Below are 25,312 nucleotides of genomic sequence, written 5' to 3' on the forward strand. Positions count from 1 at the left end.
GTGGCCGGATCTCAGCTCACTGCAAGCTCCGCCTCCCGGGTTTAGGCCATTCTCCTGCCTCAGCCTCCCGAGTAGCTGGGACTACAGGCGCCCACCACCTCACCCGGCTAGTTTTTGTATCTTTAGTAGAGACGGAGTTTCACCGTGTTAGCCAGGATGGTCTCGATCTCCTGACCTCGTGATCCGCCCGTCTGGGCCTCCCAAAGTGCTGGGATTACAGGCTTGAGCCACCGCGCCTGGCCTTTTTTTTTTTTTAGAGAGAGACAGTGTCTCACTTTGTTGCCTGGACTGGTCTCAAACTCCTGGGCTCAAGTGATCCGCCCACCTCAGCCTCCCAACACCCTGTGATTACAGGCATGAGCTACCACACCCAGCCAGATCCCATGTTAAGATGCTTAACTCAATCTCATCTGCAAAGACTCTTTCCTTCTACAGAACTATGATCTCTTTGGGGAGGCATGATTCAGCCTCCCCCAGCAGAGTGGACAGAATCTGAGGGTGGATAATTTACAAATCTGACTTGGAGTGTCAAGAATGAGGATGATGCCAGGGTCTGTAACCTGAGCAACTGGAGGCCCCTGAGATGGGGCCGCATGAGAAAGGGGCAGGTTAGGGAGAGGGCAGGAAATCCAGAGGTGTTGGGTCTGAGATACGTATCAGACATCCAAGTGTTGTTGGGTGAATCTGAAGGTCAGAGAAGAGGTCAGGCTGGAGAGAATGTTGGAAGACTGTTGATGTTACCTAAAGTCATCTTCTCCATGCAGGCATTCTCCCCAGGGGTGCTCACTCAGCCTTCTCACTTTAGGTTATATCAACAGTCTTCCAAACGTTGGAGACCCCGGCATTGACAGGCGAGAGAGTGAGGAGGAACCAGCTGAGAACGAGGATGGAGACAGAGGAGGCAGGGAGGGGAGAGGAGACCAGAGACAGCGGCCCTGTAAAGAAAACATTCAGGCGGGCATGGTGGCTCATAGCTGTAAGCCTAGCACTGGGCAGCTGAGGGGGAAGGATCTCTTGAACCAAGGAGTTTTTTTTTTTTTTTTTTTTTTTTTTTTGAGCCGGAGTCTCGCTCTGTCGCCCAGGCTGGAGTGCAATGGCCCGATCTCAGCTCACTGCAAGCTCCGCCTCCCAGGTTCACGCCATTCTCCTGCCTCAGCCTCCCGAGTAGCTGGGACTACAGGCGCCCGCCACATCGCCCAGCTAGTTTTTTGTATTTTTTAGTAGAGATGGGGTTTCACCGTGTTAGCCAGGATGATCTCGATCTCCTGACTTCGTGATCCACCCATCTCGGCCTCCCAAAGTGCTGGGATTACAGGCTTGAGCCACCGCGCCCGGCCGAGCTGAGGAGTTTTTAAGACCAGCCTGAGCAACATACTGAGACCCTCGTCTCTACAAAAAATAAGAAAATTAGCAGGGCATGGTGGTGCATGCCTGTAGCCTCAGCTACTGGGGAGGCTGAGGGGGAGGATCACCTGAGCCTCCGTGCCTCCCTTGCTCATAGTGAGGGTTCCAAGTGTGTCTCTCTCCTTTCCCTGTCCTTGCTCACAAGCTTCTTATTTTGTGGAAGCCACTAGAAGAGAATACCCTAATTCCCTCCTCTCCTGCCGACTGCCCCACCTCCTGGCTTCCGTGCTGGTAGGTAGTTTCGGGTCCTGTTGGGATGAATCAGCTGTCTCTAATGTGACCCCCACCTTGGGGACTTTCCTCATTTTCTTTTCTTTTTTTTTTTTTTTGGTATGTGCTGCTACATAGGGACCCTTTTGTAGGATTATTTTTAAATTTTTTAAAAAATTTCAATAGTTTTGGGGCACAGGTGGTTTTTGGTTACATAGATAAGTTCTTTAGTGGTGATTTCTGAGATTTTAGTGCACTTGTCACTGGAGCAGTGTACACTGTATCCAGTATGCAGTCTTTATCCCTCACCACCTCCCGGCCTTCCCTGCCCCAAGTCCCCAGAGTCCATTATATCATTCTTACGCCATTGTGTTCCCACACCTTAGCTCTCACTTACAAGTGAGAACATACAGTTTTTGGTTTTCCATTCCTCAGTTACTTTACTTAGAATAATGGCCTCCAAGACTGGGCACGGTGACTCACGCCTGTAATCCCAGCACTTTGGGAGGCCTAGGCGGGTGGATCACCTGAGGTCAGGAGTTCGAGACCAGCCTGGCCAATATGATGAAATCCCTTCTCTACTAAAAATACAAAAAAATTAGCCGGGTGTGGTGGCGCACGCCTGTAATCCCAACTACTCAAGAGGCTGAGGCAGGAGAATCGCTTGAACCCAGGAGGTGGAGTCTGCAGTGAGCCAAGATCCTGCCATTGCACTCTAGCCTGGGCCACAGAGCGAGACCTTTGTCTCAAACAAACAAACAAACAAAAAGAATAATGGTCTCCAGCTCCATCCAAGTTGCTACAAAATACATGATTTCATTCCTTTTAATGGCTGTATATGTACCACATTTCCTTTATGCACTCATTGGCTGATGGGCAGAACTTCTTTTTGAGACACAGTCTCACTCTGTTGTCCAGAATGGAGTGTAGTGGAACCATCACATCTCACTGCACCCTCAAACTCCTGGGCTCAGGTGATCCTCCCGCCTCAGCCTCCTGAGTAACTAGGACTACAGGCACATGCCATCACACCTAATTTTTTTTTTTTTTCTCTCAGACGAAGTCTTGCTGTTGCCCAGGCTGGAGTACAGCAGCACAATGTCGGCTCACTGCAACCTCCACCTCCCAGGTTCAAGCAATTCTCCTGCCTCAGCCTCCCTCCTGAGTAGCTGGGATTACAGGCATGCACCACCACACCCCGCTAATTTTTGTATTTTTAGTAGAGATGGGGTTTCACCATGTTGGTTAAGCTGGTCTCGAACTCCTGACCTCAGGTGATCCACCCATCTCAGCCTCCCAAAGTTCATTTGGAATTTTGATGAAGATTGCTGTGGGTGGGTGCGGTGGTTTATGCCTGTAATCCCAGCATTTTGAGAGACTGAGGCAGGCAGATCATGAGTTCAGGAGTTCAAGATCAGCCTGGCCAAAATGTCGAAACCCCATTTCTACTAAAAATACAAAAATTAGCCGGGCGTGGTGGCACACGCCTGTAATCCCAGCTACTCAGGAGGCTGAGGCAGGAGAATCGCTTGAACCTGGGAGGTGGAGGTTGCAGTCAGTGGAGATGGCGCCACTGGACTCCAGCCTCAGCGACAGAGCGATTCTTGGTCTCAGAACAAAGAAACAAACAAAAACCACTTCAAGCTGGGCATGGTAGCAGGTGCCTGTAGTCCCAGGTACTCAGGAGGCTGAAGCAGGTAGGATCGCTTGAACTCAGGATTTCGAGGCTGCAGTGAGCTATCATGGTGCCGCTGTGCTCCAGCCTGGGCGACAGAGCAAGACCCCTTATCAAAAAAAAAAAAAAAAGGATGAGACAACAAAACAGCCAGGAGACAGGTGTGGTGGCTCACGCCTGTAATCCCCGCACTGTGGGAGGCCGAGGTGAGTGGATTACCAGAGGTCAGGAGTTCGAGACCAGCCTGACTAATATGGTGAAGCCCCGTCTCTACTAAAATACAAAAATTAGCCAGGCGTGGTGGCGCATGTGTAATCCCAGCTACTCAGGAGGCTGAGGCAGGAGAATTGCTTCAACCTGGGAAGGAGGAGGTTGCAGTGAGCTGAGATCACGCCATTGCACTCCAGCATGGGCTACAAGAGCAAAAACTCCGTCTCAAAAAACAAACAAAGAAACAAAACAAAACAAGTAAAAAGGAGAAATGAAAATAAAAACAAAACAAAAAAATAAATAAAATAAACCAATTCACATAGCCACGAGGGGGCGCTAAGGCCTCACGTCCACACGTAGAGGGCTGCGGCGCTTGGAGACCTGGGAGTACGGTTCTTGGGCAAGCGCCTACTGTGTGCCCGGCACCGTTCTACACAGGAACACAGCCCTATTCAAGGTAGGCGAGGAGCTAATATTCTGAAGATGGTGGTGGGGGGCGGTGAACAGACAATAGAATAGACAGACCAGAGTGTAATTTTTTTTAATTTTTTTTGAGATAGGGTGTCGCTCTGTTTCCCAGACTGGAGTGCAGTGGAGCAATCATAGCTCACTGCAGCCTCAAACTCCTGGACTCAAGCAATACTCCCACCTCAGCCTCCAAAGAACACAGGCGCGCAACACCACATCCAGTAATTTTATTTTTTGTAGAGACAGGGTCTCGCCAGGGCTGGTCTGGAACTTCTGGCCTCAAGTGATCCTCCTACCTCAGCCATTCAAAGTGCTAGGATTACAGGCGTGAGCCACCACACCTGGCCAATAAATTCTATAAAAAATAAATAAATCGGCCGGGCACGGTGGCTCACGCCTGTAATCCCAGCTACTTGGGAGGCTGAGGCAGGAGAATTGCGTGAACCCAGGAGGTGGAGGTTGCGGTGAGTCGGGATCACGCCACTGCACTCCAGCTTGGCAACAGAGTGAGACTCCATCTCCAAAAAAATTAAATAAATAAACAAATCAAGTGACAGGATAGTGACTGAGGGTGTTCCTTAGATTAGGTGCTCCAGAACACCTCCTTGAGATGACATCTATATGATGGTGAGGATGAGGAAAACCTGGGGAGAACTGCAGGCAGAGGCAATGTGGCCATGGGTCATGGAGGGGGTGGCAGATGGGTCTGAGGACAGGAGAGAAACTGGTGTGGGTGAGAGTCAGACAGCAGAGGGCTGAAGGCAGAAAGGTGACAGGGCAGTGTGGCCAGGAGGACTGCCAAGGAAAGGCTGTGAAAAGTGGTGATACGAAACGTCTTCCGAATGGTTTTTAAATTATTTATGTATGTATTTATTTATTTTTTGAGACGGAGTCTCATTCTGTCTCCCAGGCTGGAGTGCAGTGGCACGGTCTCGGCCCACTGCAAGCTCCACCTCCTGGGTTCATGCCATTCTCCTGCGTCAGCCTCCCCAGTAGCTGGGAGTACAGGCGCCCATCACCACGCCTGGCTAACTTTTTTTGGATTTTTAGTAGAGATCGGGTTTCACCGTGTTAGCCAGGATGGTCTCAATCACCTGACCTCATGATCCGCCCACCTCTGCCTTCCAAAGTGTTGGGAATACAGGCATGAACCACCGCACCCGGCCTTTTTTCTTTTCCCCGCCCCGAGACGGAGTCTCGCTCTGTCGCCCACGCTGGAGTGCAGTGGCGTGATCTCAGTTCACTGCAACCTCTGCCTCCCAGATTCAAGCGATTCTCCTGCCTCAGCCTCCAGAGTTGTTGAGACTACAGGCATGCACCACCACGCCCGGCTAATTTTTTTCTTTTTTCTTTTTCTTTTTTTTTTTTTGTATTTTTAGTAGACAGGGTTCCACCACGTTGGCCAGGCTGGTCTCAAACTCCTGACCTCAGGTGATCCTCCTGCCTCGGCCTCCCAAATTGCTGGGATGACAGGCATGATCCACCATGCTGGGCCCAGGGTGAGTTGTTAAATGGCTGGCAAGGCATCTCACGCCTGTCATCCCTGCACTTTGAGAGACTGAGGTGGGAGGATCACTTGAGCTCAGGAGTTTGAGAACAGCTTAACCAACATAGTGAGACTTCACCTCTACAAAATATTTACAAATTATCTGGGCAAAGTGGTGCACACTTGTGGTCCCAGCTATGTGGGAGGCTAAGGCAGGCGGCTTACTTGAGCCCAGGAATTAGAGGCTGCAGTGAGTTATGATCGCACCATTGCATTCCAGTCGGGGTGACAGAGTGAGACTCTGTCTCTAAAAAAAAACTAAATTAAATTAAAAAAGCAAACAGTAATGTTCAGAATGTCTGCCTTGTTGGTTCAAAATGGGTGACTAGAACATAGCTTCACACTTGTTTGTATTTGCAGAAAAAAATATTGCAGTAATACTGAGAAATTGATTTTATTTTTAAAATGGTGACCTTCGGAGGAAAAAGGAAGAGGGAACAGGGTGGATGGAACTTAGGGTGAGAGTGAGAAAAGGCATTGTCTGGCTGCTGAGTGGGAAACGGACCACAGACGGTGGGAGGCAAGGAGCCAGCTGGGTGGGGAGTGTGGCTACAACAGGGTGGGGCATGGTGGGTCAAGTACACTGTGTCTTTTGGGGCTTTGTTTTTTTTTGAGGTGGAATTCCATTCTTGTTGCCCAGGCTGGATTGCCCAGGCTGGAGTGCAGTGGTGTGATCTTGGCTCACTGCAACCTCTGCCTCCCGGGTTCAAGCTATTCTCCTGCCTTAGTCTCCCGAGTAGCTGGAATTACAGGCATGTGCCACCACGCCCAGCTGTTTTTTGTTTTGTATTTTTAGTAGAGATGGGATTTCGCCATATTGGCCAGGCTGGTTTCAAACTCATGACCTCAGGTGATCCACCCACCTCAGCCTCCCAAAGTGCAGGGATCACAGGTGTGAGCCACTGCTCCTGGCCCCGTTGGGGCTTTTCTGTATCTGAAGGCCTGTGGTTCAGTGTTCCCAAGGGACTTCCTGCTGGCCAGAAATGGTGGCTATAGGAGCTAATGATCAGTCCCCTCCTCACAACGACAGGGTTGATGACAATGCTTACCATGTGCCTGGTCCTAGCCTATGCTCTGCATTTAAACCTCACAACAGGCCGGGCACGGTGTCTCCCACCTGTAATCCCAGCACTTTGGGAGGCTGAGGTGAGTGGATCGCTTGAGCCCAGGAGTTCGAGACCAGCCTAGGCAACATGGTGAAATCCCGTTTCCACAAAACATACCAAAATTAGCTGGGCTTGGTGGTGCGTGCCTGTAATCCCAGCTGCTTGGGAAGCTGAGGTGGAAGGATCATTTGAGCCCCTGAGGCAGAGGTAGCAGTGAGCCGAGATCACACCACTGCACCCCAGTGTGGGCAGCAGAGTGAAACCCTGTCTCAAACAACAAAATAAAACAGAACCTCGTAATAATCCCTGGAGGTAGGTGCTATTAAAATCACCTTCATTTTACAGATGTGGACACAGACACAGAGAGGTTAAGTGACTTTCTCAAGATCACACAGCTAGGAAGTGGCAGTTGCTCTTAACCACTAACCACTGTGGTGTGCCGTTTCCCAATTCTTTTCCTTTTTTTTTTTTTTGAGACAAGAGTTTTGCTCTTTCGCCCAGGATGGAGTGCAACGGCGCAATCTCGGTTCACCACAACCTCCGCCTCCCGGGTTCAAGCGATTCTCCTGCCTCAGCCTCCTGAGTAGCTGGGATGATAGGCATGCACCACCATGCCCAGCTAATTTTGTATTTTTAGTAGAGACGGGGTTTCTCCGTGTTGGTCAGGCTGGTCTCGAACTCCTGACTGCAGATGATCCGCCCGCCTCAGCCTCCCAAAGTGCTGGGATTACAAGCATGAGCCATCGCGCCCGGCTCTTTTTATTTTATTTATTTATTTATTTTTTGAGACACTGCTCTGTTACCCAGGCTGAATGCAGTGGTGTGATCCACCTCCTGGGTTCAATCCTCTGACCTTGGCAGGGATTGCAGACTTGAGTCACCCTGCCGGGACTCCCAGTCCTTCACTGTAACATTGTTCTGTTAACTGCATTACCCTTTAGGTTGGTTATCTCCAAGGATTGTGAGCAATCATTAACACCTTAGTATGAATTAGCCAATATTTTCCCATCACAGAACAACAGCAATTGTTGCTGTGGTTTATTTTTATTTTTTATTTTTTTATTTTTTTTTGAGGCGGAGTCCCGCTCTGTCGCCCGGGCTGGAGTGCAGTGGCCGGATCTCAGCTCACTGCAAGCTCCGCCTCCCGGGTTCACGCCATTCTCCTGCCTCAGCCTCCCGAGTAGCTGGGACTACAGGCGCCCGCCACCTCGCCCGGCTAGTTTTTTGTATTTTTAGTAGAGACGGGGTTTCACTGTGTTAGCCAGGATGGTCTCGATCTCCTGACCTCGTGATCCGCCCGTCTCGGCCTCCCAAAGTACTGGGATTACAGGCTTGAGCCACCGCGCCCGGCCATGTTGCTGTGGTTTAAACGGACTCTGTAGAGCAGGAGTTAAATAGTTGGGCTCTGGAATCATAACGCCTGGGACTGAAGCCCAGCGCCACCCTTTCCCAGCCTTGTGACTTTGAACAAGTGACATCCCTAATCTGGGCCTCTGTTTCCTCATCTACAAAGTACTCATTTTCCAGATGAGGATACTGAGGCCTAACACACAGCACACACGACTTTAGAACCTGGGTTTTGAGCACATACCGCCTCCACCAAGACGAGGAACCCAAACCAGGTTCTGTGAGAGGGAAGTAGAAGGGGTTCTGCAGGCCCAAGTGGGGTGTTCTGGGACAGGGTCCCAGGAACTGGGATGTCAGCAGGAGGGACTTGCTCACTCTCTATACAGTGTGGACGAAAGGGGTTACTGGAAGCCTTGGGTCCATCTGCACAGAGACAGCAAGGTCACCTGAACGGCTGGACAGGCCAGGGTGCTCCTGGATGCTCCTCCTCAGGGGGCTCTTCTCTTCCTTCCAGACTGGAGTTCAGAGCCCCAGGATAAATGCCCAATCCTGGCGGAGCCACTTGATGGCACAGGTGGGGACAGGGCCCTGGGGCCCCAACTTCAGTCAGTGGAGGCGAGGTGGGAGATGTGCTTTGTCCTTGGTGAGACAGCCCAGCTCTGACCCTGCCCTGGTCCTAAGCACGGCCCCAGCTCCTGATTATACACACCTGGGACCACTGGTCCAACCAGAACCATTAAAATGTTGAAATAGGCTGGGCATGGTGGCTCACTCCTGTAATCCCAGCACTTTGGGAGGCCGAGGCGGGTGGATCACAAGGTCAGGAGTTCAAGACCAGCCTGGCCAAGGTGGTGAAACGCTGTCTCTACTAAAAATACAAAAATTAGCCGGTGTGGTGGTGCACACCTGTAATCCCAGCTACTCGGGAGGCTGAGGTAGAAGAATCACTTGAACGCAGGTTTCAGTGAACTGAGGTTTCTGTGAACCAGGTTTCAGTGAACCAAGATCACACCACTGCATTCCAGCCTGGGTGACAGAGCAAGACTCCATCTCAAAAACATAAATAAATAAAATAAAACAAAATGTTGAAATGTAGGCCAGGCCTAGTGGCTCACACCTGTAAACTCAGCACTTTGGGAGGCCGAGGTGGGCAGATCACTTGAGGTCAGGAGTGACCAGCCTGGCCAACATGGTGAAACCCCATCTCTACTAAAAATACAAAAAGTAGCCAGGCATAGTAATGCGCCTGTTATCCCAGCTACTTGAGAGGTTGAGGCAGGAGAATCACTTGAACTTGGGAGGTGGAGGCTGCAGTGAGCTGAGATCATACCACTGCACTCCAGCCTGGATGACAGAGCGAGACTCTGTCTCAAAAAAAAAAAAAAAAAAAAAAAAAAAAAAAAAAAAGATGGCTGGGCACGGTGGCTCATGCCTATAATCCCAGCATTTTGGGAGGCTGAGGTGGTCGGATTACCTGGGGTCAGGAGTTCAAGACCAGCCTGACCAACATGGTAAAGCCCTGTCTCTACTAAAAATACAAAAAATTAGCCAGGTATGGTGGCACATGTCTGTAATCCCAGCTACTCAGGAGGCTGAGGCAGAAGAATCACTTGAACCCAGGAGGCAGAGGTTATAGTGAGCCGAGATCACACCATTGCACTCCAGCCTGGGCAACGAGAGTAAAACTTCATCTCAAAAAAAAAAAAAAAAAAAAAAAAGATAATGTTGAAATAGAGGACTGGGCATGGTGGGTGAATTGCTTGAGCCCAGAAGTCCAAGATCAGTCTGGATAACATAAGGAGACGTCGTCTCTATAAAAAAGTAAAAAAATAGCCAGGCGTAATGGCTCACACCTGTAATCCCAGCACTTTGGGATGCCAAGTTGGGAGGATTTATTGAGCCCAGGAGGTCAAGGCTGCAGTGAGCTATGATTGTGTCACTGCACTCCAGCCTGGGTGACAGAGTGAGGCTCTGTCTCTAAAATAAAATTAGGTCAGGCACAGTGGCTCACCTCTGTAATCGTAGTACTTTGGGAGGCCAAGACAGGCTGATAATTTGAGCCCAAGAGTTCAAGACCAGCCTGGCCAACATAGCAAGATCCCGTTTCAGGAAAAAAAAAAATGCTGGGCATGGTGGTGCATGCCTGTAGTCCCAGCTACTTGGGAGGCTGAGCTGAGAGGATCACCTGAGCCTGGGGAGGTCAAGGCTGCAGTGAGCCAAGATTGTACCACTGGACTCCAGCCTGAATAAGACCCTATCTCAAAAAACAAAATATATATTTTTTTAAATAATAAAATTAAAAAACATAAAATAAAAATTTTTTAGAAAGCCACTACCCACTTCTGCGCCGGGCATGGTGGCTCATGCCTGTAATCCCAGCACTTTGGGAGGCCGAGGCGGGCGAATCACGAGGTCAGGAGATCGAGACCATCCTGGCCAACATGGTGAAACCCTGTCTCTACTAAAAATACAAAAAAAAAAAAAATAGCTGGGTGTGGTGGCACGTGCCTGTAATCCCAGCTACTTGAAAGGCTGAGCAGGAGAATCACTTGAAGCCAGGAGGCGGAGGTTGCAGTGAGCCAAGACTGCGCCACTGCACTTCAGCTTGGCAACAGAGAGAGACTCTGTCTAAAAAAAAAAAAAAGAAAGAAAGCCACTACCCGCTAATGGCCCAGCTGCTCCCTTGGGACCCTCCAGGCCTCTCCATGCCCCAGCATGAAAGGATTAACCCCGGTTCAATAGGGGGTTTCCCTGACCCAGCTCTGGGGGCCATTGTCCTTCCTGACTGGTGGATGGCCCTGGCAATATTTGGTATTTTCCCTGGCTCTGCCCCAATATTAATCCCTCCACCCATAAGTTCAGAATCCTCAGAGAGGGGTATCCATTTCACAGAACCCCTATGCATCCTTCAAAGCCTACCTTAATGTCACTTCCTTCAGGTGGCCCTCCCAGATTTCTTCACCACCCCTAGAGTGAATAGCTCCCTCCCCCCTGCCAGGTTCCCAGGTATCTTGAGCCATTCAGCACACCTTGCTCTGATCCTCACACTCAGGCCCTTCTCCTCCCATCGTGTGTGAGCACCTTGATGCCACAGACCATCTTCCTCTCATCTTTGCAGCCTCAGTACCAAGGGCCATTATAAGCACAGCACAGATTTCATGGAGTGGCTGAATGATTTGTTTGTTGTGTGATCACCTGTACTGAGTCAATATCGGTCATCTTTGGTCATGAGCATGCCCCTTGACCCAGATTCCTACAGGAGCACGCATATAGGGGCCCTGCTGGCTGGGGCTGGGGATGGGGGTGGGGTGGGGAGTTCAAGGGAAGGCGAGGTTTAGGTCAAGAGTCCCAAGGGCGCGGGCTCAGCAGGGCCCGTTCTCATGCTCTCTGGCCCAGGAGGAGTGATTCTCCATCTGGCAGGCCCAACTGTGGTGCTGGGACAGGGACAGGAGCAGAGGCCACAGGAGGAGAGAGGGAGGTTGTGGGGGGAGCTCGAGGAAACCCATGGTAACCGGGCAGGGGGAGGAAAAACAGCCACACAGTGTTATTGTTACAGAACCATTAAATACAACTTATACACAAGCCGGGCGGTGTCAGCAGGGCAGGGAGAGTGCGAGAGGGTCAGGGGTGAGCAGTCCGGGCTCGGTCCTGGAGGGGGCTGAGGCTGCCATCGTGGGAGGGGCTGGGCTGGCGGAGGCCGGTCTGCCTGTGGAGGCCTTGAAGCTTTGCCAGCAGCTCCTGGATGAAGTCCTGAGACAGGACGGGGGAGCTGAGAATGTGGGAACATCGTGGGGGCACCCCGTGCCCCTGTCCAGCCCAGTCCCTGACCTGGGTGCCTCCTCCTGTTCTCTGATTGTGGGGTTGGGGGAGTTAGGGGCGGAGGCTATAGACATAGAGAGAAAAGTGAGCTAGGAGAAAGACAGATGGGGAAAGAGCAATGGGAGGAATGGAGAGAAAGAGCTAGGAAGAGAGAGAGAGATCCAAGGAGACAGATAGGGAGTGGGGGAGGGGGAGAAACAGACACAGAAAGAGAGACGTGTAGAGATAGAGACAGACAGAGACATAGGGACAGAGAAAGAAACACAGACACGTGGAGACAGGTCCCCAGAGATAGATCCAGGGCGGACAGAAACGCAGTGACGTTTGTCCCTCAGAGCTAGCTGGAGAAACATGAATAGTTTTCCCTTTTAAAGCAGGGAAGGAAGTGGGAGGGGTTGGGCCGCTCAGCTTCAGGGCCTGGGAAGATGGAGGGCCCCCAGAGGTGGGGAAGGGAGCCCGGGGTGGCAGAGGCAGTGACAGGGGAGAAGGACAGAGGGAGACTGAGCCTGAAGGTTGGCGGCCAAAGGACAGGCACAGGAGAGACAGAAACAAGACAGATGGGGGAGGACAGAATGGAGCCCCCTCGGCAGGTGGGGGAGAGGGGGAGAGAGACAAGGAGGAGGACAAAAGACACCCCTGCAGACCAGAAAGAGCTGCAGAGGGCGGGGAGGGGGTTCCCCAGAGACCCTTCTGCCTGTCCCAGGCACGGTCAGCTTCTTCCTACTCCCCCACCAGAGAACTTGGGGCCAGAACAGGGCCCATAATGAAGGAGAGAAAACTCACCTGGACAGGTTTCCCACACGACTTCAGGAGTCCCTAAAACCCCCAACCAAAAAAACAAAACAAAACAAAACAAAACAAAACAAAACAGTAAATGACGAACAGCTACTCCCCTCCAGCCCCTTCCCTTGCCCAAAAAGCCCCAGCAGCAAGACAAATGGAAGTCAGACTCCAGGGTGGACTGCCTACCAAGCTTCAAGAGAGGAACAGAGCCCAAGGGGCATGTGGAGTGACTCAGGGCAGGGGTGAGTCACTAGATCCAGAGAGGGCGAGAGGGTCGCACAGCACTTCTCTCCTCTAAAAAGGCATACGCCATAAGCAAGGACATGGCTGCCAAACTGCCTGGGTTCGATGCCCAGCTCTGCTCCTTCTGAGCTGTGTGACACTGGGCAAGGGATTCAACCTCTCTGAGCCTCATTTTCCTCATGGGGAAAATGGAGTTCACACTAATGACTGCTTCAGAGGGTTTTGTGAGGGTTAAATGAGTGAATACATGTAAAGCCATCACACCAGTGCCCAGCATCTAGTGAGCACTCAGTAAACATGTGAACTACTGCTATTATTTTTAGGGAGGTGCAAAGTGGGGAGCTGGGGGACACTTCCCCCCCACCTACCTGGATTTTCCGGCTTCTCTCCTCTTCACTCTCTAACTCCAACAATTCATCAATGTTGATCTCATCGGGCATGTCTGCCTCCTAGGGCCAGGGAGAGAGGGGTGCCTAGGATCGCCTTCCCTCCCTCCCTCGCCTTTGTCCAGGGCTCTGCAGGAGCCCCACCGGCCCCAGGGCCCAGCTGGCGGGTTCTGGAGCATTAATGTGGCAGTCAGGGACAGCACTGCCAAGGCAGGACATCTGGGTGTTGGGGGGGGAGGGGTGACAGATGGGCTGATGGAGCCCCAGGGCCCTGTACCAGCCCGATGCCTGGGCCCATGGGCCCCGGGAGCCTCGGGGCTGGCACGGGTCTCTCGCCTTGGCTCCAGTTCCCACAGAGGAAAACAGGCCTAGTGGAGTCCTGGAATGTCAGATTCTGGGATTCAGGAGAGGGGCTGGCTTCTGCCCTTTCAAGGAAAAGTCTTAGCACTAGGTGTGGGGGAGGAGAGCCTGGCAGTCAGCAGCCAGCTGGGGCGGCCCCTTCCCCCAGGGGACAGGAAGGGAGGGGACAGCTTGGGCCAGGCCCTGGGGGGCCAAAATGCAGCCTGATGAGACCGGAGGGAGGACCACTGAGGCCCCTCAAGGTGGGTGGGTGGGATGAGTCATGAGCTCAACTCAGCTGCTAAGAGCGGGGCGCTTAGTGTGGCCTCTACAGGCAGTGGCCCAAGCACAGGCTGGCTCAGTACCCCTGCTGGGAACAGGACCCAGCTGTCCCCAGCTGTTGAGGGAGCAAGAGAGCCTTGGAGTTATGAATCCTTTCCTCCCCAACCCAAAGTCCGGCTGTCGGCTTCAGGCCTGGGGCTTCAGGGCTGGATCGTCCTGGTTCATGTGTGGTGAAGAGCCTTCAGCAAGGACACAGGTGTGTGAGTCTGCCAGGGCCACTGCCTGATGTCAAGGGCCCGGGGCTGGTTGAGCAGGCAGAGGGACCCGGCATCGTGCAGTGGCTTCGTATAGTGGCCTATGGTCCTGCAGGTGTGAGGTGTGTGGCTCTGGCTTGGGTGCGTGACACATCAGCATGTGTCCACAGTCAGCTGTGGGGCCCACCACCCAAGCATGGCCTCATAGATGACACCTGCCACTAGCAACCAGATTGGTTCACTGGTATGGGCCCAGGTGGAGTCTGAGAACAGAGGGACTGCATGTCACTGTGGGGGAAGGGCCATGCCTTCCACCATTGTCGCACCATGAAGAGGAGGAATCGTGGGTCCTGTGTCCACTGTAGCATACAGAAGTCACAGAAGGCCCAGAGGAATGGCTCACGCCTGTAATCCTGACATTTTGGGAGCCTAACAAGAGAGAATTGCTTGAGCCCAGGAGTTCAAGACCAGCCTGGGCAACATAGCGAGGCCCGATCTCTTTTTCTTCTTTTCTGTTTTTTTTTTTGAGACAGAGTCTCCTTCTGTCACCCAGGGTGGAGTGCAGTGGCACGATCTCGGCTCACTGCAACCTCAGCCTCCCAAGTTCAAGTGATTCTCCTGTCTCAGCCTCCCAAGTAGCTGGATTACAGGTGCCTGCCACCATGCCCGGCTAATTTTTGCATTTTTAGTAGAGATGGAGTTTCACCATATTGGCCAGGCTAGTCTCGAACTCCTGACCTCAAGTGATCTGCCCACCTCGGCCTCCCGAAATTCTGGGATTACAGGCGTGAGCCACCGTGCTCGGCCAGTAAGGCCCCACCTCTAAGGAAAAGAAAAAAGAAGTCACTGAAAGTGTGACTTCAAGCAGAAGCTCGAGTGATGAAGTACCTGTGTCTGTCAATACATGGAGCTATGGCTTAGGCTCTTGTGTGCCTGTGAACAGCAGTGGGTTCTGCAGTTGTATGTCTGCCTGTTCCTATAGCTTACAGTTTTATGTCTGGGTGTAGTTATAAACTCTGTTGGGTTTTGTTTGTTTTTGAGACACGGTCTCACTCTGTTGCCCAGGCTGGAGTGCAGTGGCGCAATCTTGGTTCACTGCAACCTTGGCCTCCCAGGCTCAAGCAATCCTCCCACCTCAGCCTCCCGAGGAGCTGAGATTACAGGTGTGTATGTGCCACCATGCCCGGCTACGTTTTAATATTTTTGGTAGAGACAGGTTTTTCCCATGTTGCCCAGGCTGGTCTTGAACTCCTGACGTCAAGCAATCCTCCCGCCCCGGCCTCACAAAGTGCTGGGATTACAGGCGTGAGCCACTGCGCTAGGCCAATTTCTGTTGTTTTATGTCTTTGAGTGGCTGTGGATCAGTGCTTATGCTTGCAGGTGGTCATAGTTTCTAGGAGATAGGAAGGGCCCTAACTTGAGTCATTTTGTGTTCCAGTGGGGTTGTGCTGTGTCTGCCTACGGCTATGGCCCACACCGCTGTGTCTGCGGGTGGCTGTGGCTGTAGCACATGTTGAACTGTAGGTGACCCTCCACCAACCCCCACACCCCCCGCCCCCGCTTGTGTCCTTGTGGGTTTGTGCATGGCTGTTACTTCTGTGTTGTGTCCGTGAGCGGCTAGAGCTTCCTTCACTGTGCACATCTGTGTCTGCTTTTGCTTCCTTTGCCGTGGGTCTCTGTGTGGCTGTATCTCCCCTGTCACTATGTCTATGTTTGGCTTTATGACACCCGCCTTCCCCCACTCTTTCTCCAGACGTGGTGGTTTCAGCTCAACTTAGCCTCCTCCCTCCTCATATGCTAAACTCCTGGCCCTCCCCAGGCGTTTGGACACATCTCTGGAGACCCAGGTGTTTGTATGTTGCTCTCGGTGTGTCCACAAGCACAATGCCATAGGCCACGGACGGCCAGGCCAGTGAGTGCCCGGCCCTGGGGCACTCGTCCTCTAGTGCAGACCAGGCTGACCGTGCACCAGCGAGTGAGCACCGAGACCCCAAGGGCGTGGGATCTCCGCGCCTGGGCTCCATCTGTCCCCGACCACTCCCGAGCCCTCCCCGGGCTCACCATGCCGCGGTACAGCTCCTCCAGGCGCCCGTCGATCCACTTCTCCACGTCCAGCCGTCGCTGCAGCTCCCGCCGGTCATACTTGACAGTGACGCGCGCGTGCCGCTTCTGCAGCCCCCCGGGACTGCCCCCCGGCCCGCGGGCCCGCGACGGAGACTGCAGCTTGCTCAGCACGCGCTTGCCCAGCCGCTGAGCTGCCATCGCGCTGCTGGCCTCAGCCCGGTCCCGCGCTGTGCGCCTTCGCCTCGCGCCCCGGGTGCTTCTTACGGCCGGGGCGGGGCTGGCCGGGGGCGGGGGCTCGGGCTCGCCTGGAGGTCGGCCCCGCCCCGGCCGCCTCGGGCCTCAGTTTCCCCGTCTGCAATGCGGGAGTAGGCCTCTGCGTCGGCTTGAGGCACGCAGTTGTGTGGGGTTCAGGTATGGGTGGGGACCCAGAACCCCGGGCGGGTCCCTGTGTCGGGGGCTCCGGGGCCTGGATCCCGTGGGGCGGAGGCCCGGGACAGACACTCGGGACCTGGCCTGTCTGCGCCCTCTGGCGGTGGCAGGGGTGGTGCGGGAGCGCCTGCGCCACCATCGCTGTAGAAGGTCGAGCAATCACTCGTTCTTTCATTCATTCATTCACTCATCCATCCATTTGTTCACTCATTCCGTTTAACGAATTTATTTTTTGAGTCGGTGTCTCTCTTTGTCGCCCAAGCTGGAGTGCAGTGGCGCGATCTCGGCTCACCGCAACCTCAGCCTCCCAGGTTCAAGCGATTTTCCTGCCTCAGCCTCCCAAGTAGCTAGGATTACAGGGATGCACCACCACACCCAGCTAATTTTTGTATTTTTAGTAGAGACGGGGTTTCGCCATGTTGCCCAGGCTGGTCTCGAACTCCTGACCTCAAGTGATCTGCCTGCCTCCGCCTCCCAAAGTGCGGGTATTACAGGCGTGAGCCACCGCCCCTGGGCCCATTCAAGGAGTATCTATTAAGTATCCACTCTGTACCAGACACTGCTCTACGCTCCAGGGATACAGCAGGGAACAAAACAGACAAGCCCAGTCCCATGCAGTTGACAGCTGTAGCCAGGACACATGAGAAACACAGTAAGCATGGTATTATACAGTTTATTATCACATAAGTGCTTTGGAGAAATATAAAGCAGAAAAGGACAAATGGAGTGAGGGTAGGGTTGCAATTTTAGCGAGGGTGGCCAGGAAGTCCCTTACTTCAAAACAGTCGTACCACTTCTAATTATAAGCAGCAAGAATTATACTTTAAAATTTAAATGTGGCTGGGTGCAGTGGCTCACGCCTGTAATCCCAGAACTTTGGAAGGCCAAGGTGAGTGGATCACGAAATCAGGAGTTCAAGACCAAACTGGCTAACATGCCGAAATCTCCTCTCTCTAAAAATACAAAAGTTATCTGGGCGTAGTGGCACATGCCTGTAATTCCAGCTACTTGGGAGGCTGAGGCAGGAGAATCGCTTCAACCCGGGAGGCGGAGGTTTCGGTGAGCCACCATTGCACTCCAGCCTGGGCAACAAGAGCGAGACTCTATCTCAAAATAAATTAATTAATTAAATTACATTAAATAAATAATCGTTTATTTATTATTGGTGGTTCATGCCTGTAATCCCAGCACTCTGAGAGGCCAAGGTGGGCAGATCACCAGGTCCGGAATTAAAGACCAGCCTGGCCAACATGGTAAAACCCCATCTCTACTAAAAATACAAAAAAAAAAAAAAAATAGCCAGGCGTGGTGGTGTGCACCTGTAATTGCAGCTACTGGGGAGGCTGAGGCAGAAGAATTGCTTGAACCCAGGAGGCGGAGGTTGCAGTGAGCCGAGATGGTGCCCCTGCACTCCAGCCTGGGTGACAGAGCAAGACTCCATCTAAAAAAAAAAAAAAAAAAAAAAATTGTAGAGACAGGGTTTCCCTATGTTGCCTAGGCTGTTCTCCAATTCCTGAACTCAAGCAATCCTCCCAACTTGGCCTCCCAAGGTGCTAGGATTATAGGCATGAGCCACCTCACCCCACCAATCAGCCATAATGTAAAACTTTTGAGTTTCAAAGAACATCATCAAGAAAGTGAAGAGATAACCCATAGAATGGTAGAAAAAAGTAGCAATCATGTAACTCATAAGGTGCTGGGATGAGCCACCACACTGGGCTGAACTGTACACTTTAAAAAGGTGAGTTGGGCTGGGCACAGTGACTCACGCCTGTAATCCCAGCACTTTGGGAGGCCGAGGCGGGTGGATCACGTGAGGTCAAGAGTTAGAGACCAACCTGGCTAACATGGTGAAACCCTGTCTCTACTAAAAATACAAAAATTAGCTGGGTGTGGTGGCAAGCGCCTGTAATCCCAGCTACTTGGGAGGCTGAGGCAGGAGAATTGCTTGAACCCAGGAGGGGGATGTTGCAGTGAGCCGAGATTGCGCCATCGCACTCCAGCCTGGGCAACAAGAGTGAAAGTCCATCTGTAAACAAATAAATAAATAAGGGTGAGTTGTATGGTATGTGAGTTATATCTCAATAAAGCTGGGTTTTTGTTTGTTTGTTTTTTGAGATAGAGTCTCACTCTGTCGGCGAGGCTGGAGTACGATGGCACAATCTCAGCTCACTGCAACCTCTGCCTCCTGGGTTCAAGCAATTCTCCCGCCTCAGCCTCCCGAGTAGCTGGGATTACAGGGGTACACCACCATGCTTGGCTAATTTTTTTGCATTTTTAGTAGAGACGGGTTCACCATGTTGGCCAGGCTGGTCTTGAACTCCTGACCTCACATAATCCACCCACCTTGGCCTTCCAAAGTGCTGGGATTTCAGGCGTGAGCCACCGTGCCAGGCCTCAATAAAGCTGTTTTATTTCTAAATTAAAAACAGGCCAGGCGCCATGGCTCACGTCTGTAATCCCAGCACTTTGGGAGGCTGAAGTGAGTGGATCATCTGAGGTCAGGAATTCGAGACCAGCCTGGCCAACATGGTGAACCCGTCTCTACTAAAAATGCAAAAAAATTAGCCAAGCATGGTGGTGTACCCCTGTAATCCCAGCTACTCGGGAGGCTGAGGTGGGAGAATTGCTTGAACCCAGGAGGCGGAAGCCGCAGTGAGCTGAGCTCGCACCATCACACTCCAGCCTGGGTGACAGAGCAAGACCCCATCTCTAAAAAAATAAAAATAAAAAACAACTATCCATAGCTCCCCATGGCCCGCAGTCTAAAGGACAAACTCCTTGGTTTAGCAGTCCCAGCTCTGCCAGGGACAGTCCCATTTCAGTACCTTTCACTCCCAGTTCCCTCTGCCAGGAAAGTTGTTCCCTAGATATCAGCAGGGCTCACTCCTTCACCTCCCTCCAATGTCACTGTTCAGTGAGGTCTTCCCTGGCCACGCTATTTCACACTGCAACTCTCATGCCCCTCACCCAGCTCTGTTTGATACATAACACTTACCACTTTTTTTTTTTTTTTTTTTTTTGAGACAGAGTCTCGCTCTGTCGCCCAGGCTGGAGTGCAGTGGCCAGATCTCAGCTCACTGCAAGCTCCGTCTCCCGGGTTCCCGCCATTCTCCTGCCTCAGCCTCCCGAGTAGCTGGGACTACAGGCGCCCGCCACCTCGCCGGCTAGTTTTTTGTAGTTTTTAGTAGAGACGGGGTTTCACAGTGTTAGCCAGGATGGTCTCGATCTCCTGACCTCGTGATCCGCCCGTCTCGGCCTCCCAAAGTGCTGGGATTACAGGCTTGAGCCACCGCGCCCGGCCTTTTTTTTTTTTTTTTTTTAGTAGAGACGGGGTTTCACCATGTTAGCCAGGATGGTCTCGATCTCCTGACCTCATGATCCACCCGCCTCGGCCTCCCAAAGTGCTGGGATTACAGGCTTGAGCCACCGCGCACTTTCTAACATTTGAGATATATATATTTTTTCTTTTTTTTCTTTTTTTGAGATGGAGTCTCACTCTGTCACCCCAGGCTGGAGTGCAGTATTGTGATCTTGGCTCACTGCAACCTCCGTCTCCCGGGTTCAAGAGATGCTCCTGCTTCAGCCTCCTGAGTAGCTGGGACTATAGTTGTGCACCACTGCGTCTGCTTACTTTTTATATTTTCAGTAGAGACGGGGTTTCACCATGTTGGTCAGGCTGATCTCGAACTCCTGACTTCAGATGATCTGCCCATCTTGGCCTCCCAAAGTGCTGGAATTACAGGCATGTGCCACCACGACCGGCCTCTAACATTATATATAATGTACTCATTTAATGTATTGTCTATGCCAGGTGTGGTGGCTCACGCCTGTAATCTCAACACTATAGGAGGCTGAGGCAGGAGGAGCAATTACATCCAGGAGATCAAGACCAGATTGGACAACATAGTGAGACCTTGTCTCTACAAAAAAAAAAAAAAAAAAAAAAAAAAAGCCAGGTGCAGTGGTGCATGCTTGTAGTCCCAGTTACTCTGGAGGCTGAGTTGGGAGAATCACTTGAGCCCGGGAGATGAAGGATGCAGTGAACTGTGATTGCACCACTGCACTCCAGCCTGGGTGATAGAGTGAGACCTGTCTCAAAAAGAAAAATGTCATATTTTCTGTTCTGTGCAGTGACAGAAAAAAAAATTATTGTCTGTTTTCCAACTAGTAGCATACCAAAGGAAGGGGGACAGGAGTGGTCCACTTTGGGTACAGGTAAAAAGAGGGTACACTGTCTGTAGAGAATTTAAAAATAAAAAAACTGACCAAGGCTGGGCATGGTGGCTCACACCTGTAATCACAGCACTTTGAGAGGCCAAGGTAGGCAGATCACCTGAGGTCAGGAGTTCAAGACCAGCCTGGCCAACATGGTGAAACCCTGTCTCCATAAAAATATAAAAATTAGCCAGGTGTGGTGGCACACGCCTGTAATCCCAGCTACTTGGGAGACTGAGGCAGGAGAATCGCTTGAGCCCTGGAGGTGGAGGTTGCGGTGAGCTGAGATCGTGCCATTGCACTCCAGCCTGGGCCACAGAGTGAGACTCCATTTCAAAAAAAAACAAAACTGACCAAAAGTTGGTCTGGTTTTTATTTTCCTTTGCACTGACATTTCTAAACAGTGTCAATGATAAAATAGTCCTCCCCAGGGAAGAAACAGAAACAAAAACCTTTTGGTGGCCTGCTTTCTAAACAATTGATGCAATACAAAACAGGGGGAAAAGAAAAACAATTACTGTCAAGTTTGTTTTTATTTCTTTTTTTTTTTGAGATGGAGTCTCACTCAGTTGCCCAGGCTAGAGTGCAGTGGTGCGATCTTGGCTCACTGCAAGCTCCGTCTCCCGGGTTCACGCCATGCTCCTGCCTCAGCCTCCCGAGTAGCTGGGACTACAGGCGCCCACCACCACGCCCGGCTAATTTTTTGAATTTTTAGTAGAGACGGGGTTTCACCGTGTTAGCCACGATGGTCTCGATCTCCTGACCTCGTGATCCGCCCGCCTCAGCCTCCCAAAGTGCTGGGATTACAGGCCTGAGCCACTGCGCCCGGCTTTTGTTTCATTTTTTGTGATGGAGTTTCGCTCTTGTTGCCCGGGCTGGAGTACAATGGCACGATCTCAGCTCACTGCAACCTCCACCTCCCAGGTTCAAGCAATTCTCCTGCCTCAGCCTCCCGAGTAGTGTGGATTACAGGCATCTGCCACCACACCCAACTACTTTTGTATTTTTAGTAGAGACAGGGTTTCCCATGTTGGTCAGGCTGGTCTTGAACTCCCAACCTCGGGTGATCCGCCCACCTCGGCCTCCCAAAGTGCTGGGATTACAGGCATGAGCCACCACGCCCAGCCTACTGTCAAGTTTCTTTTTTTTGTTTTGTTTTGTTGTTGTTGTTGTTGTTGTTTTAGACGGAGTCTCGCTCCGTCGTCCAGGCTGGAGTGCAGTGGCACAATATCGGCTCACTGAAAACTCCGCCTCCCGGGTTCAAGCGATTCTCCTGCCTCAGCCTCCCAAGTGGCTGGGGCTACAGGCACATGCCATCATGCCCAGCTAATTTTAGTATTTTTAGTAGAGACAGGGTTTCACTATGTTGGCCAGGTTGGTCTTGAACTCCTGACCTCATGATCTGCCCACCTCAGCCTCCCAAAGTGCTGAGATTACAGGTGTGAGCCACCCCCGGCCTCTTTTTTTTTTTTTTTAGAACAAGTCTCGCGCTGTTGCTCAGGCTGGAGTGCAGTGGCACAATATTGGCTCACTGCAAACTCCGCTTCCCGGGTTCAAGCGATTCTCCTGCCTCAGCCTCCTGAGTAGTTGGGACTACATGCGCCCGCCACCACGCCCAGCTAATCTTTTGTATTTTTTTCAGTAGAGATGGGGTTTCACCGGGTTAGCCAGGATGGTCTCCATCTACTGACCTCGTGATCCGCCCGCCTTGGTCTCCTCCCAAAGTGCCGGGATTACAAGCATGAGCCACCGCACCTGGCCCTCCTTTTGAGCTTTTGTGTTTAAAGCTCAAAACTGGGCCGGGCGCGGTGGCTCAAGCCTGTAATCCCGGCACTTTGGGAGGCCGAGACGGGTGGATCACGAGGTCAGGAGATCGAGACCATACTGGCTAACACGGTGAAACCCCGTCTCTACTAAAAATACAAAAAACTAGCCGGGCGAGGTGGCGGGCGCCTGTAGTCCCAGCTACTCGGGAGGCTGAGGCAGGAGAATGGCGTGAACCCGGGAGGTGGAGCTTGCAGTGAGCTGAGATCTGGCCACTGCACTCCAGCCTGGGCGACAGAGCGAGACTCTGTCTCAAAAAAAAAAAAAAAAAAAAAAAAGCTCAAAACTGGAAGAAAACCCCATCTCTACAAAAAATACAAAAATTAGTTGGGTGTGGTGGCGGGTGCCTGTAATCCCAGCTACTCAGGAGGCTGAGATAGGAGAATTGCTTGAACCCGGAAGGTGGAGGCTGCAGTGAGAGCTGAGATCCCACCACTGCATTCCAGCCTGGGCAACAAGCGAAACTCTGTCTCAAAATAAAAGAAAAGAAAGAAAGAAGAGGCCTATGCCTTCTTCCAAGCCTCAACGGCTCAGCACATACTTCTCTGTTTTCATGCTCAAGCCTGGGTTTAGTGGGTCTGAGTGGCAGTGGGAGATTCAAGTACTGGGAGAGACCTTTGGCCTCACATTCAGACTCCACCTTGAGTCCCATGACGTCACTGCAAGGTTAGACTTCCACTGTTTAAGGTAAACACCATTTTGATAACTCAGTTATCAAAATGTATTATTGTGCTACGAGGGATGCTGACGAGTGGGCGTGGCCCTGGCTCCTGAACACACTATTCTCTTTCCTGCCTGAAGACCTCTGCATTTGCTGTTCCTGATGCTTGGAATGTTTGTCCCTTGGCCTTTACCATCCTTCAGAGTTCATTATCAAAGCCACCCCTCACAGAGCCCTTCCTCCACCACCCAATTCAAATATCTCTTGTTATTTTCTATCCCAGCTCCCAATTCATTTTCTGCCTAGCACTGTTAAAGTGTTTTCAGGCCTGGTGTGGTGATTCATGCCTGTAATACAACACTGTTGGAAGGATGAGACAGGAGGATCCCTTGAAGCCAGGAGTTTGAGACCACCTTGAGACCACAAAAAATGTAAAAATCAGCTGGGTGTGGTGGCTCACATCTGTAGTCCCAGCTACTTGGAAGGCTGAGGTGGGAGGATCCCTTGAGCCCGGGAGGTCAAGAATGCAGTGAGCCAAGATCATGCCATTGCACTCCAGCCTGGGCAACAAGAACAAAACTCCATCTCAAAAAAAAAGAAAGAAAGAATTTTTAAAAAGTGTTTTCAATAATAATGCATTTATTTTGATTACCTTGTTGGCTGTCCTCTACTCGTGTGCCTTCCCCACTCCATTCCCCTTTCTAGAGTCAGCTCACGTAACTCCTCTTCCAGGAAGCCTTCTTTGACTCCCAGGCTTGGTCAGGTGTCTCCTCTGGGATTCCCCAGGGGCTTCCTTTCGCTCAATTCTGATGCTGCCTGTGCTAAGTATTTGTCTCCGTATCTGTCCTGAGACCCTTGGAGCCAGGGCCCGGGACTGTTGTTTTTGCATGGGCCTATCACCTCCTCCAGGAAGCCCTCCTTGGCCCTCTCTCAGGCTGGATGGGAAAGCTGTCTGGGCTCCCATCATGCCCTGGTTTTCTAGCGTCCCAGCCTCTGATCCCTCAGCTTGGCCTTCCCCATTACAGCTTTCATCACTTTGCGCTAAGCTTCCGCTATCGCTACTCTGGGCCATTCCTGCTTGGTGACTCAGGGACCAGTCTGGCATGGCCACTGCTGGGTCCCCAGCATTAAGCCCCGGAGCATGAGCCCAGTGCACTTTGAATTCAGGAAGGAATTCACAGGGAAGCTGTGGCGAGGCGGGCAGAAAACCACAGGCTTCCAAGAAATGCGTGTCTGCCGCCCCCTCCTCCCACCCTGAGGCCAGTCCAATGGCGAAGGCCCTCCCCGGACTTGTCACCAAGCCCACGGTAAGTGTGAAAGGTGCTCAGCGAGCTGGCGCCCCACCCCGCCAGGTTCTGTTGGGGGCGAGGCTGGCGCAAGTCCCGCCTCTTCCCCCGGCACCAGGGGCGGGCACAGGTGCGCCCAGGGCGGGGGAGTGGCTGCGCAGGTGCCGGCCCTTTGCGCCTGCGCCCTGCTAGCCCTGCCTAGCCAGGTGTGTCCCGCCCCCTCCCTGCCCTGCCACCTTCGGGAGCCGCTTCCAAAGGCGTTCGCCATTGGCTCTGGCGACCCCTGCGCGTTGGAAGGTGTAGCGGGGCTCTGAACGCGCGAAGGTCCGTTGAGTGTCGCAGGTGGCGAAGGTGCGAGTGAGGAGCAGACCCAGGCATCGCGCGCCGAGAAGGCCGGGTGTGCCCGCACCAAAGGTCCGGAAAGGCGACTTCCGGGGGCTTCGGCACCTTGCTGACCCTCAGGGAGCGCCGGCACCTGAACGCTAGGCGCTCCAGTGCGCGTGCGCGGCGAGGGGCTTCCCGCACCTGATCGCGAGACCCCAACGGTTGGCTGCTTGTGGCGTCACATGCGCGTCTCGGCGGAGCGGGCAATGGCGCAGCTGTGCGGGCTGAGGCGGGGCCGGGCGCTTCTCGCCCTGCTGGGATCGCTGCTCCTCTCTGGGGTCCTGGCGGCCGACAGAGAACGGAGCATCCAAGGTGAGGGCCGGGCGGGGAGGCTGGAGGCGGGGCGCAGGGGGCAGGGGCTCGGGGGTCAACGG

The 25,312-nt window shown here is 52.4% G+C and overlaps 2 protein-coding genes across 3 annotated transcripts in view; one reads left to right on the top strand and one right to left on the bottom strand.

Moving 5' to 3' along the window:
- Positions 1 to 11,488: 11,488 nt before the first annotated feature.
- PPP1R14A (protein phosphatase 1 regulatory inhibitor subunit 14A) lies at positions 11,489 to 16,638 on the bottom strand. The gene is made up of 4 exons (XM_033226062.1): positions 16,134 to 16,638; positions 13,180 to 13,260; positions 12,569 to 12,601; positions 11,489 to 11,716 (listed from the first exon to the last, which is right to left on the bottom strand). Exons 1-4 carry the CDS (start codon positions 16,332 to 16,334, stop codon positions 11,588 to 11,590), a joined length of 444 nt encoding a protein of 147 aa, XP_033081953.1. The 5' UTR covers positions 16,335 to 16,638; the 3' UTR covers positions 11,489 to 11,587.
- An 8,034-nt stretch (positions 16,639 to 24,672) lies between these two features.
- The window catches only part of SPINT2 (serine peptidase inhibitor, Kunitz type 2), a 34,715-nt gene continuing 34,075 nt past the window's right edge, over positions 24,673 to 25,312 (top strand). For both annotated transcript variants that reach the window (XM_033226063.1, XM_033226064.1), the window contains exon 1: positions 24,673 to 25,250. In XM_033226063.1, coding sequence (XP_033081954.1) covers positions 25,121 to 25,250 — 130 coding nt within the window. In that variant the 5' untranslated portion in view covers positions 24,673 to 25,120. The remainder of the gene's footprint in view (positions 25,251 to 25,312) is intronic.

This window comes from Trachypithecus francoisi, unplaced genomic scaffold, assembly GCF_009764315.1.
Source record: "Trachypithecus francoisi isolate TF-2019V2 unplaced genomic scaffold, Tfra_2.0 Lachesis_group12, whole genome shotgun sequence".
Lineage (NCBI taxonomy): Eukaryota > Metazoa > Chordata > Mammalia > Primates > Cercopithecidae > Trachypithecus > Trachypithecus francoisi.

Bases quoted from the DNA above. Each gene is read 5' to 3' on its own strand.
- PPP1R14A (XM_033226062.1), bottom strand. From the start codon at position 16,334: ATGGCAGCTCAGCGGCTGGGCAAGCGCGTGCTGAGCAAGCTGCAGTCT. The intron at 13,261-16,133 runs GTGAGCCCGGGG...CCCTGGCCCTAG, and splicing joins AGGAGCTGTACCGCGGCATG to GAGGCAGACATGCCCGATGA. The intron at 12,602-13,179 runs GTAGGTGGGGGG...TGGGGGTTTTAG, and splicing joins AGAGAAGCCGGAAAATCCAG to GGACTCCTGAAGTCGTGTGG.